Source organism: Musa acuminata, chromosome BXJ2-2 (assembly GCF_036884655.1).
Source record: "Musa acuminata AAA Group cultivar baxijiao chromosome BXJ2-2, Cavendish_Baxijiao_AAA, whole genome shotgun sequence".
In the NCBI taxonomy this organism is placed as follows: domain Eukaryota; kingdom Viridiplantae; phylum Streptophyta; class Magnoliopsida; order Zingiberales; family Musaceae; genus Musa; species Musa acuminata.
In genome coordinates, this window is record NC_088339.1 from 32,790,018 (window position 1) to 32,803,967 (window position 13,950).

General features: G+C 38.3%; 2 protein-coding genes across 6 annotated transcripts; both read right to left on the reverse strand.

Annotated features, from left to right (window-relative positions):
- Positions 1-528: 528 nt before the first annotated feature.
- LOC103976476 (protein MODIFIED TRANSPORT TO THE VACUOLE 1) lies at positions 529-7,999 on the reverse strand. The gene is made up of 5 exons (XM_009391686.3): positions 7,317-7,999; positions 6,079-6,831; positions 5,035-5,190; positions 1,379-2,308; positions 529-907 (listed from the first exon to the last, which is right to left on the reverse strand). Exons 1-5 carry the CDS (start codon positions 7,521-7,523, stop codon positions 863-865), a joined length of 2,091 nt encoding a protein of 696 aa, XP_009389961.2. The 5' UTR covers positions 7,524-7,999; the 3' UTR covers positions 529-862.
- A 467-nt stretch (positions 8,000-8,466) lies between these two features.
- On the reverse strand, positions 8,467-13,481 carry LOC135585985 (carotenoid 9,10(9',10')-cleavage dioxygenase 1-like). Of its 5 annotated transcripts, none has more exons than XM_065094734.1 (15): positions 13,242-13,481; positions 11,791-11,844; positions 11,351-11,414; positions 11,132-11,272; positions 10,938-11,040; positions 10,552-10,699; positions 10,176-10,386; positions 10,028-10,106; positions 9,849-9,930; positions 9,689-9,751; positions 9,466-9,604; positions 9,063-9,381; positions 8,946-8,998; positions 8,702-8,857; positions 8,467-8,625 (listed from the first exon to the last, which is right to left on the reverse strand). In XM_065094734.1, exons 1-15 carry the CDS (start codon positions 13,442-13,444, stop codon positions 8,521-8,523), a joined length of 1,920 nt encoding a protein of 639 aa, XP_064950806.1. In that variant the 5' UTR covers positions 13,445-13,481; the 3' UTR covers positions 8,467-8,520. The 5 variants fall into 5 exon arrangements, with proteins under 5 accessions (XP_064950806.1, XP_064950804.1, XP_064950807.1 ...); XM_065094732.1 differs by having other exon boundaries at positions 10,176-10,355; positions 10,440-10,699; XM_065094735.1 differs by having other exon boundaries at positions 10,176-10,355; positions 10,440-10,699; positions 11,132-11,184; positions 11,295-11,414; positions 13,242-13,379.
- Positions 13,482-13,950: the final 469 nt, after the last annotated feature.

Below are 13,950 nucleotides of genomic sequence, written 5' to 3' on the forward strand. Positions count from 1 at the left end.
AAGTTTCGGCTGCATTGCCCAAGGAACAAATATTAGATATTGATGATGACAAGGATCACGTGAAATGGGGTCCAGCCTTTGTACGAACGAGGTATCAAAACAGGAAAGGTCGAATATATATATATATATATATATATATATATATATAAGAGTGAAAAATCTCAAATTGTATTAGATCAGGATAGAAAGCCAAAACGTGATTAACAAAGATAGAAAAGAGAATTTCTATAAAGAATGGGAACAATTCAAAATCACATGAACTAAAATAGACATCGGATGAGATCTCGATACTAAATTGAACTATCATATTATTAAAATCAATATCGAATCAGTAATTTAAGTTAATTCAGAGTTAGTAAAACCACAGGCAGCGTTTATCCAATCTTCAAGTGGGTTCAGTAGAAATCACAGATCGAAAATAAGGGAAAAAATTCTAGTATGAGACTAAATTGCATGAGGAAGAAAAATTGATCTCCTGGCAAAACCAGCTAATCTAATAATCCTGCTGTTTCAAAATTAAAACAAACGGAAGAGAGAAAGTAAACATTTTAGTTCATTTAAGTTCATCTCAGTAGTTAATATATCGAAGGCCAATGGAAGAGATTAAGCTTCTTCGACCACAACTTATTGACTGACGAGAGAGAATAAACATTTGAAAGTGAATATCAACTCATACACAAGGAGAATACAAAAACCCTTTCTATAACCAAGCATGTTTCTAGCTGTACTGCAGATACAACGTGAAACTAACAAATGGATGAAGCTCATGTCGCTTGAGGCATTGAGAAATATTGACCAAACCAGCAGTGATCTGTTTGGAGCGGAAGGATCTCCAGTTTTCCACAGGTTAATAACAGCATCATCATGTAATCCTTTTTGAACCTCCTCGAGCTGCAGCAAGGTGATCCTGCCACAAGAAACAAACGTGATTTAACTTCCAATAGGAAGAGCATGGCAAGCAGATCAGAGATTGGAATGTCATGAGGTCCATGCGCACCATTCCTTAGAAGATTAGTACTTCTTCTACACTCAAAAGCATTAATAACAGATCCATCTAAAAATTAACTAATCCCCTTGGATTCTTGGCATCTATATGATGAATTTAGATTCTCATTCTACTAGAATTGATTCCAGAAACTAGCATATTATTAGTTACTAATATGATAGAAATGTGTAAGAACAAATAAGTGTAACTCAGAATAATATAATTATTATAATAATCAAAAGTGTCTTCACCAGAAATTTTACACATTATATGTTGAGAATAGTTCTACTCACGCCCTCATGTATTAGACTAACAAAAGCATATATCAGAGTAGTTCAGACAATGAAAGATTTTAGTGGAACAACTAAACACAACAGGAAGAAGAATCATTACCGTTATGAAATCAAAAGCTTTAGTGTCCTCCTTTGGGCTTTTCGTAGTTGAAGCATGGCTTTTTACTGGATTATTTGAAAGTTGAAAAATATCAGGAAGTGGTGCAGCATAACTTCCCTCCATAGCATTCCCAGCTGTTTGTCCAAATCCAGTGTTGAGATTTCCAATGTTTTGCAATAAAAACTGCTGTTGGGCAATGAATGCACTCATCGCCTCGTAGTTCATTGGCTGAGCAACAAAACCTTGATTGAACATAATATTTGGAGGCATGCCATACTGAATAGGAGCCTGGGAATAGACAGAGTTCAAATCCTGATTACTCTTCATAGATCCATTTGCAGGTACCTGGCTTGGTTGAGTGCTACTGGCCAACATTCCAAGTCCAGAGAAAGCAGCAGATGCTCCCACTGATCCAGGTGGTTCATTTTCTTGGATTCCATTGAGAGACAACCCAGTCATCAAATCATGCATGTTGCCTCTATCCTTTCCTGCTTCCTCTTGGTGCTGAACAGAATATGCACCAAAAACATCAAGCAAGTCAGGCTTCTTAATTTCAGGAACATCTAAAACAATATCCGACTTCTTATCATCAACTGTCAATCCGGAGAAAAGGTCATTCCCCTCCTTGTCCTCAGTCACATGGAAAGACACATCTGCAAATGGATCATCTTGATTTTTATTGCCAGAAGTGTTTATATCAGCAAGAGGATCACTGGCAAACAGATCGTCTACCAAAGAGTTTGATGGCTTCAACTCTGCTGTGCTTTGCTTGCCCTGCGTCTCCATGGAATCTTGACTCCCATAATCATCAAAGTCACCAGTATCAATTAAGTCAGGCATTTGAACAACAGGGGGGGCAGAAGTAGCTTTTCCATCCGATGTCTCCTCTCTTGCTCCAGAAGTTTGCTCACCACCAAGAAGACTTAATACCTGAAGAATAGAAAAGAGATATGCAGTTAAAATATCTATTATAAACATTGTGGTTATTAAAGATTCTTCAAACTTGTACATAATTACCATCTCACATCTAAAGCAACATTCATGTCCATGCTTTACTAACAAGAAGCCGTACTTAAATACACCCCCTCCTCTCATTGAAAAGTTCTCTTCTCATTATTAAACAGAAAATGAACTTCAAAGGATGGGTTCAAGTATTGTTTATACAGCAATCAATTTAATGCTTAAACAGGTTCCAATTTACCATTAGTATTTTATTTGCAGAACCTATTTTACAACCTCAACATCAGTTACTATCCTCTAGGATAATTTTAAATATAACTTGGATCCATGGAGGTCAGGGGGATTCGAAGCAAGCATTACAAATTTCAATATACTAAAAAGCCATCTGCTCATCAAAAAGGTAAAAAGAAAATACTTGAGCCATGGAAAAGAAAAGATATCTTTTCTATAGATCCACTAACATTTTGGCTTAGTTATTCAATCACATATATGCTTGGACATTTTTAGACTAATTCTATATAAGGTGATTTTCCAACATTAAGTAACTCCAAAGTAGTAGGTCCTTAATGTAAGTTTCATAATTCTTTGACTCTGACTCATGCCAGTCACAGTTATACTACACATGAAGGATAAACAGCATCTGCATCAGAAGTGAACCAGATATTAAAAAATAGCTTGCTGACCAAGAGAAAAACTGATATCAATGTACTTATCAGCTGAGCTTATATACTTTAAGAAACTAACCACCATATAGGACTAACACAAAAAATGTAGAACAAATAGAGACTCAAAGGTCTTGCTGGGATAATGTTAAAGACTTGTGCCAGAATCCCTACCTACAGAAGGTGACAAAAGTGGTACATATAAAGCAAAATTTTAGTGCCAACTAGGCACAAAATGCATGACGAAAAAACTTGTGAAAACAGCAATTCAGGCATGGTCAAAATGCCAGCTGAACCACTATAACAACATCTATTTCCTAGTCCAACCATGCAATGCTGAACAGTACAGTGCCACTCAGGAGGACAAGTTTTTACTTTTTGTTCTCAATATGTTGATATGACACTGGCAAGTTATCCAGATCCGTGTATGCACTGAACACGGACTTGTACCATCCGGTACAGGGTCTGTCCTGTTTGGCACACCTGGTACAGGCTCTGCAGCAGCAGTTTCTTTTTTTAGCTTTCTTTATGCTTTTTCCTAAATCATACTAGTGTACCAACACTTGGTACACCATCATGGACCAATACAATACCGGTCCAAGCACTCTGGTATAGTACCAGTACTGAAATTGTGAACCTTGCCACTACCAATGCACATTTTTATGCCCTTTGTGGCATCATCAATAGATTGGAACCACATATAGAAAGTGCAGCCATTGCCATAGTGAGGTAGACAGCCATGAAGTTATGAATTTTTATGTCACCACTGATCCATAATCCTACCTCTAGTGGAATCTGTTTTATGAGGCTTTTTAATTTTATTGTGAGAACACTTCCATTTCCTATTGATACAATATGGACCTTGATAACAAAAAAATATCAAACACAATCCCTTCACTTTATACTAATCCAATGTTATTGAATTAAACATGAATAAACATGTTTTTAATAGTAATTTTTCAGCTGAGAGTAATGGCTGCAATATAAAGGATCCAAACCTTATTTGAAGAAAATTGTGTGACTACATCATCTAGCAATTACAAGCAAAATTGGTCCACTTTCTTCTTGATTCACACAAAAGTTCACATTGTCTCTCGTACAGATGTTTGGACTAGCTGAGACACGTGCATTATAACATACATCTGTGATGTATGGCTTAAAATAAGTCAAACACATATAGAATCATTATCAATGCAAACACACATGAGACAATGTAGATGTAAGTTTGGAGTGATCCATAGCTAGAACCAACCATTCTAACACTCGATACAAGTCAATAATGGCAGCATACTAGTCTAAACATGGACTGATATCAGTATCAAACCGAGATTTCAAACCTTAATTTGAATGGGCTATTAACACCAACAAGATTATAAAGCTTCAAAGCTAGACATGAAACAAAAATGATATGAAAATTAATCAAGAAACAATAACAGTTATGGTGAATTGTGTTCCCAAATCAATTGTTCATTGAATCATTTTGTAATACATCCAGGAACTTCATTCATCTGCATATAAAGTAATTAAGAATAATTGATAAACTCATCACAACCAACTGAAACTAGGAATTAAGATAACCATTTTCAGAGTCTACCTTTCTGCCATTTTGAATCGAAATCAAAGTATCCAATGAGAATATTTAAGTACTAAATTATATAGGCATCGTTTTCACACAAGTGGAAGTGAAAAGACCAAATAAAATCAACAAGATAACTGACTTGCAAAATCAGTGACCAAAAGAGCAAAGTATAGATTAAGAACCGCTGATCAAGAATGCAACTCTGATCTCTTATGGCTTTGAGAGAAATCTTTTCCACATCATTTTTTCCCATAAGTTACTCATCACTCTCACTTTCTAACTTGTTATGCAAAGTGCAACTATCTGATGTGGAATAGAATGTAAGAACGCATTCATGAGAGATCATACCATGAATCCAGCTTAGGAAAGTGATTAACAATATAAAGACATAAGTTGAGTATTAGGAAAGCCACTTCAACATTCTAACAAAAAGAAATCATATGAACAAAGAGTACCTTGATTGCTTTCTCCCTCAAAGAAGCTTGTGGTAGCTCTGTACATCTGACGATAGAATCCTTGTTCTCGGTAAAATAAGACACTATGCTAAAGAAGTGTTCATCATCTTTTATTTTTAAAATTGATTCCAGGACACAAATAGTCTTCATCCTTACCTGAAACAACCATGTAAATTTTACCGGTTTAGCAAACTTCAAATAACATTTAAGTTAGTTTCGTCACTTCTTGAAACAATTATCCTTATACAAAACATGGATTTGGACAAGACCCCTTTAATTCACTTCAGAATTCAGAGAATGAGTTTCATCAAGAGAAGATTAAGTATGGGGTGATGTACAATGACGAGCAATATTAATGCATGCTCAAATAGTCTCATTTTGCTACTTGTCATTTTGAGTCAGTTTGAGCCAATTAAGATCTATCCAAATACTCTGACCGTTGCAAACTCCATCAGTAAGTTCACTGACATACCTAAGTCAAATATTTAACATGACATAACCATACAATTTTTGTACCCCTTATAGGTCAAAGAAAATTCATAAATAAGCCTCTTTTGAATTCAAAATAAGAATAAGTTAGCAAGATGATGATTGAAGATGCCATATGGCATACATGTCATATGGATAAGATTGCACACAGACAATACAAATTCCCCTTTTGTTCACCAACAGCAACATAAAAGTTATTTGCTAACATGAAATATCTCTAAATCACTGGTTAACTCTACAGATTCAATATATAAGCGGAAAGCATTGTAGACATGCAATGTCAAAAGCTATTTGCTAACATCCAGTATATCTAATCATTGCTGAAGTTTTTTACTCGAGGTAAATGAAATGACTAAGTCTAGACCAACATCTCTAATGAAGTGACTAAAAAACATACAAAAAAAACCTATGTTTCAATCAGCATACCACTTTTTGATAGATGCAGCTTGCACACAATATTCTAGATTCACACATAAAGCAGACAAATAATTTGAATAACCAACAAAGTAACCAACAAAGACTCAGAATGAACAAATGATAGATTAGTCAGCTTACTTGCCACAAATGTGATTGGAGCTTCATTTCTAAGGCATGACTCATGGCCACTCCATCTAATTTGGCAGCCGCTGCAAGAAAAGCCTGCAAAGCATCACGAGTTGGTTGCAGACGTACACCTCCAGATGTGACAATTGTCTCCAAAAGCCGTTCCTCACGACTCTTTGCTCCTGTGTTAGTTGAACTCGTGTCCTCATTTGCCACAGAAGTGGATATGCTCAGTCTCGAATCAGGGCCCCATGTTCCAGAGTTTCTTTTTGAGATACCAGAACCTTCCCAACTTTCTCCGTGGTGTTCGATTCCTTGATATCCATTAGGACTGTCTATTTCTGTTGTTAAAGATCTACGTAGGTTTGGGCTCTTATAACTGCCAGTGTCATTTTTCCTCGAAGAATGAGCAGCAGCAATGGTGCTAAGTCCCTGCCTGATGGAGGCACTACCAAGACCAACCACTTCACTAAGAAACGACCTTTTCTCTTCGGCTTGAAACTCAAAGTTTGTATTCCCAAAGCCTTGGATGCGCTTATCAAGGCCTTGTGTGGGTGCCACTGTCTTGTTGTCATCGGAAGCAAAGACAGCCGCAACTGCCTCATGAGCAGTCTCACGAACAGCCTTATTAAGGGCGTCTCCTTTCAGGGGATCTAACTGACCTTTATAATGGAACAGCTGACGCATTGCGACCGAGTGCCTTTGCATTTCCCTCCTGAACTCATTTCCAGATTTTGCCACTGCATACTTGATCAGCCGAAGAGCCTTGGGAGAAATAAAACAGGGATCAATTCTTTAATGCGACAGTATAAATTTGTTTGTGAGCACATTGACTAGATTACCATCTCATTGATAGAACACTCTGGACAAAGATACACAATTATACATTTTCCAACATAATTTTTTGTTATAAGTGAGATATATAGGAATCATTATATTGTGTGGAGAAAAATAAAATGAAATTTACTTATAAAATCTGTTCACGCGATGCATGCAGAGAATTATGAGTCCACAAAGACAGAAAGGAGGAAAGCATGCTTGTTTGATATATAGGAAGCGTTATACTGTGTAATATATAGAAAGAAATTTGTCATGATTTGCTTAATTCACAAGAGTAGTGACGGGGAAAAAGAATGATCTATCATCCCACCATGCAATATCATATAAATATCAAACAACACAAATATTGAATTACTGCGAGAGAACTCAAAAACGAAGGGGGAGAAAAGAGAATGCATATAACCTAATACCTTCTGCTTAACAATTGGGCTCTTGTGATCCAGCCGTTTGAGAATATAATCCGATACCTCCTTCACGATGCTGGCCGGGGACGTTCGCAGAAGCTCGCAGACCTCCTCCAACTTGTACACCGGAGCAACCTTATCTTCATCCGAGGTCACTCCATCAACCATGCGAGATCTCCAATAGGACTCCACAGCTCTCCGGCTCTGATCCATATTGACCAACCTCTTACACCCACAAGATCCAGACGACAACCCTAAAAGCACGCTCAAATCGACCAACCAAAGACCAAAAACGTCCTGCCCCCCCAAAATCCGAGCCTCGCAACAGAAATCGACTACCAGAAAATCTATTGCGACGAACCGCAGCCCCGATCAAGTATAAAACCCTTCAAATCGACAAGATTTAACAGAAAAATCCGTAAAGAAACGTTGTCGATCGATATTTCCTGAAAGAGGAAGGCGATTGACCGATCGAACGGAATCCCAGAAGAAACCGGGAAGGCTTGGATTGAAGGCGAGCAGGTATAAATCTGGCTCGGATCGGGGGAAGGATTTGGGGGAGGGACAGCGGAGGGAGAGAAGAGAGCGGAGAAGGGGGATCGGTTTAGGGGAACGACACGGTGGAAGCGACGAGTTTGATGCGACCGCGAGGGGGTGGGAATTGTGTGCGAGTTCGATACAGGGGAAGGTTGCGTATGTGTGTGTGCGGTAAACCCGTCCGGGCCGTCCATTTATTACGCGTCGGTGGGTCCGAGCCATCACTTGCACGTGTCAAGTGAATTGGCTTGGGTTGGTTATTACGCACGGTAATAACTATTAATCGTGATTATTAGGACTTTAACTAATGATGTAAGGTTCATAAAAAAAGAAGAAAACAATAATAAAAAATATTAATTTAAGGCACTTAAAATATCCTTAGTAGTCTCACCATTATAATCATTTTAAAGGAATATTATTATCAATTAGATTTATAATATATATAATTAGTTATTTTATGTATATATGTTCGACGATAGATTTACTCGTATCGGATTTACGAGTTATTGGTTCTTATACTCCCCGATCAATATGAGATCGAATGTTAAGAAATAAGAGAAAATAGTAACTCTATTTTCCTTCGGATTGGATTTTCCTGTAACAGCTTGAAGCCATAAGAGAACCACAATGCCACATCAACACATCACTTCTTCGTGAACTGATCTCGAGTTTCTTAGTCGTACATGTAGCAAGCATGGAAACCATAGGGAACCCTGCGGGGCAAACTTATCTTGGCCACTGGCTCTTCGGTGAACCTCTTCGCATCAATCACGTACACCTGCAAACGTGCACAAACTCTAATCACCAAATCTTCCTTCACAAATCTTTAAATCCAAGCAAGATCGAAGTGCTACTTTGGATATGTTTGATCTTTCATCATGAACATAGCAAAGCAACCATCCATCGTCTTCTCCCTCTGTTCCCTCTTGTTTCTGGACGAACAGAGCCCCAGTGCAGTACTCACCGTCGCCGAGCTCATGGTACTCGACCTTCGCCAACTCCTCGTCGTCCTGAGACAGGCATCGAGTCGAACACACAGTCAGTAAGCAGCAAATGATCGCTCACCATTAATCCCTTCTTCGTCAGAAACTTCAAAACCTCATCTTGCAATCCGAAGTGCAGCTTCGCCAGCATGTTGTATTTCGAGAGACCTGCAGAAGAGACACCGATTCTTAGATCACGAGCTTAGGTTGCGTAGGATTTGATGATCATCACCTAGCTTTGAGCTTGCTTCTGAATCCACTACTTGAGCGTATGCGTAGCGGTTCCTCAGTCCAGTGAAACTGAGGTTGATTGCCGGGAAGTCCATGGCGATCTCCTTCCCCGTGAGGTATCCTTCTTTGACTGCACCGGTTCTCATGTTGAGTCTCCACTGGTAAGGCCGAGAAAAGAGAACCCCATCCGTGGCAGGATCGAAGCTGTGAGAGTCCTCATTGGGTTGCAGATATGCTCTTCGGTACCACTCGGCTTTGTTTGCCTTGTGGTCTGGGCCTGGGAGCACTGATCCTGTTGTTCTACACCCCCTCACAACCACCTGTTGCAGACTCATTCATCAGCTACAACAAGTCATCTTCTACCTCCGGAAAGGACCAGTAGCAGTTCGTGCGTCGGAGTCTACCTCGTCTCCATCCTCAAAGGAATTAATGATGTGGAAGCTGCAGTGGTTTCTAACAGTGAACCAGGAAATGGATTCTGCATCCCCGAAACGAGGCATCACTCCTATTCTTGATTCCCCATCTCCGTCATAACCTATGAAGCTGCAAATCCATGGACATGGAAGATGATTGAATCTGATTCAAACGCAGCTACGATACTAAGGATGAAAGCTTCAGTGAACTCACGATTTGCCTGCAAGCACTCTGTTGATGCCAAACCTGAGGGGGTAGTCCATGATGATATTGTAGCTGAAGACCACAAGTCCATGATGGTATCAGCATAGCTAAATTCGATATGATCATGGTAATTAATGACACATGAAATAATGTTGAGTAGAATGCTCACTTCTCAGTTACACCGAGCTCATGGACCAGATTCCCTGTCCTAAACTTCAGGTCAACTTTGTGAAGCATCTCACCACCATCAGCTTAGGGGGAGAAGAAAAGGAAGAAAGCATCAGTGTATTCTCAAGCTTGAACATACTTTGACTCGTATCCTTGTTATCAGGATCATACTTCAATTACCTGATATGATTCCCAATATATAATGTGGCCTTTTGATGTCAACACCCATGATGACCATCTCACCAGTATGTGGAGCTTTCTACACCAATACAATCAGATGAATTTAGCATACAGATATCACAGTATTAATGACAATGAGACACACAACCTTTGGATGACTGGTAAAGGGATGATGCCAAGCTCCATTGACATCCCAGGCTTTTAGGGTATGCAGATCAGAAGCATCAATCTCATAAGGCAGATGCTGTTCAGAAACTGCATACAGTTTTCCAGCATGCTCAAACATATTGGTGTTGCTATCATCCTTGACTGCCTTCCCAAACCTCATCTGCAAAATGCATTGGAAATACCTTGGTGGCCTAAAATTCACCAAGATAATGTTAGTGAGACCTCTGAGGCAATCCTGGCTTACCATGTTAAGAACAAAAGCTGCTAAAATCGCGGTCGGATCGCCGTCAGCTACAGGTATGAACATCTTTTTGTTTCTATTCTTCTCCATGAGGAAGGTTTCTGATTCTACATACTTGTTCTTGTATGAAACTTTCCAGTTTCCTTCATCATCCTTGCTGAAATATGTGGCATGAAGCATTCCATCACCTTCAACCCATGTGTAGCCTGTTCTGCCAAAGATGGAGACTGCAGCTGTCTGATTTGGGTACAAATGATTTGGACCTGTCAACAACATGAGCATACCGATTGATCAAAGATGGCATGTACTATAACTTAGACTTGCTTGAACTAATAATATTTCTTGCAGTTGTAATCTCTTCAGATCACTGCATTTCTGCATCGATTATGTTGTTGAATCAATGATGCAAGTAAATTACTGAGGATTGCTTACATGTGATCTAAGTTTTTATTTGACTTGGTAAATGGTAGTATGCATCACAAAGATGAGAAGCAGAAGCACCTGTTCTAAAGTAGATGCCTTCTGGGAAATCATCCGGAATCTCCCCGTCCATGACTGAGAGCTGCAGAGCTTCTCCTACCTCGTCGACAGGCGCAAAGTTCCCCTGCAACACCTCATGATAGTATCATCAGACACGGAGACTTCTGCTGTCTACGCCATAATTCATCAGTCTGGTTTCTCTGGAGAAAGAATACCTCATTGAATACAGCTTGCTCTTCGAATTCGAACAACGAGTCTACCACTCCATCTAAAAGATTCAAAGATGTGGTTTTTATGATCTTGGGAACTTCAACCTTTAATGAGACAAATTGTTGCTGCAATCGTCTGAAAACAGGCTGCAAAAGAACATCCAATCACCTGTCAAACTACCATCTTTGAGGAGGAGAATCGAATGCTTTGTTAGTTGAGTCAACCTTGAAGGATGAGAGTGAGGACATGAAGTTGAAAGGAGCTGCTTTGTGAGGAGCCTTTCGAATGCTGCAAGTCACAGTGGATACAGTGAGTGAATCCATGCCAAAGCTTTCCCTTGTTGCAGGAAATGGAGAAGCATGAGGCTTAAAAGGATTCGACTGAGGCCTCTAAGCTGGTGTTTTCTTCTGTTCTTTAATCATTGATCCAATGGCATCCAAAAACATCAAACTCATGCTATATACAGCTGAAACAGCATTAAATTTAGTAGTGGAAGACTTGAGCTTTAGAATCAATCCACTATCTCTGCCCTTGTTCATGGGCATATATCTGCTGTTACAACAGTATAAATCTTTCCATCTTTGGATGCATTCTATTATTTCTTTCAAGTGGACAGCATGAGACATACTATTTTTTTAGATGCATAGCTACAAATTAGCATTACATTGTGATTGTGAAACTTCTGTCATCTGCTCCATAGCTTACAAAGGGCATATTCCTGAGGAACAAAGAGGAACAAGGAATGATTCCTTCTTCCACCAACAATTGACATAATATAGGTGTTCATCAATTTTATGGTGGAAAGAAATCTATATTTTGTTCTAAAAACTCCAGGATCAAGTGTAAACATAAGCACTGCAATAGAAATGCATAGAAGAAAGCTGCCCTGTACACCATTTTGATTACAAGATTTGAATATAATCATGCATCAAAAATTGTAATGCAGCAACTTAAGTGATTATGATTCTTTTATAAATTTGATGCAAGCTTTTCAGAGGATTAACTATCTAAGTCTGATATATACCACTCTGTAGGGAAGAAACCCATATTAAAAAAATCTAAAAATCAATCAAATAAAATATACATTCCAAAAAAATAACAAAACATAAGATTTACATGGATGTTTCATTTGTCTATATCTTAGGAGACAAACTCAAATTTTTCATTATATGAAATAATATAAGAAAAAAAAAACCTTTGTGAAATTAATTCAAACCGAAGCATAAAATCTTTTGTATAACCTCTTACATTAACCTTGAAAAAGAAAATCTCTTTCATACACTTGATAAATCCCAGAAGCACTCAAAAGTATGATGTTTTTTTTAATATCAGACATCAAGGCAAGAGCTTCTAAAAAAAAATTCATTAATACCAACATTATAAACTAGATTTGAGGCCTCATGTGCTCCCTGACAAATAGACACAACTCTCCTAGGAGTGCAATGGTGATGAGTACATGAGACAACTTTTGGAATGAATCCATTAAGATTCAGACACCATAAGCTTTCACTAGCATGAAGAGACCTTTGGTATGTCAGAAATAAGTTCCAACAAAGCTTAGCAGATCCCAAAGTGTGGAGATCAAGCTGGAATTTAACCCAGCAGCCAAGGGAATCTTTAATGCTTGCAACAAAGAGTTGGTGGTGAAAGATTCCATTTTGTACTTACTGTGCAGCTACCTGCAAAAAGCCTTTGAAGAGGGATCTTAAAGAGCAGCATTGCTTGGTTGTACTTGATTTAACCCTGTTGATAAACTTGCCATTGTCATGTTCTTTTTGTGAACTCTTAAATTTTTTTATCAATATTTTTCCATCTAGAAGTTTAGTAGGTACATGAGATATAATTTTAATTTATAATTTTAATTTTTTTTCTCGCCTGTGGATAGCATATAACTCAAACCTATGTAGTAGATGGATAAGTTTATATGATTTAAAACTTATGATTTATGCTAAAATATGAGAATAATTTGTAGAGCAATGAGAAGCTATCAAACTAAAAAGGATAAAACGCTAGCGCGCGCGCAAACACACACATCGGACTTCCAGCACAAAACTTGATAGAGAGAGCAAATAAAACAGCAGGAATAGGCGAGATGCCCAGAAGCAAACTTGTCACCTGCAACCATGGCACCCATGTGGTAGAAGAGGCGGCTGTAGAAGCGGTATCAGCCGACGCTCGAGGCGTGTTGCAATCTGAACAAAACTACCACGAGTAACTTCTCGCCGAAGGAGGAACCCTAGCACAGAAGCAAATCGAGACGATCGAGAGAACCAAAAACAAAAACGTAAGTGAACGAGAGTGCGGAACGATAAGATCATCGTCTGGCAGACGCATCTTGCGCTGCATCTCACACGAACAAGGAATATGCCTCGTACATTCTACGATCTCGGTGTATTGCATGGCTAACTAAACACTAATTAAAATTATCTTTTTATTTTTTATTTTCGTCGGACGTAACTAAGATAAACGGATTAAATATATTTTTGATAACTAACGTATTAGATCTGTGTGTCGATCATCCAGATTTTTTTTCTCAATTAAAAAAAAGGATGATTATTCCATTTCACTCTTATAATAATTTTTTTTATTATCATAAAAGAAGAATTAAGGACATTTTAGTTTTCTAAGACTTAAACAATCTAATTAGCAAATCGGTCAATATATTTATATATAACAAGTTCACAAAATTTTGTCATCAAAATAATGGCCACAATATCTTAGAGACTAAATGCAATGGATTCTCTAATATATCTAGTCATAACATTAGTACACAATATTTGTCACTGCGAGATCAAGTAAATACAGCATCACAGAGAGAAAAAGT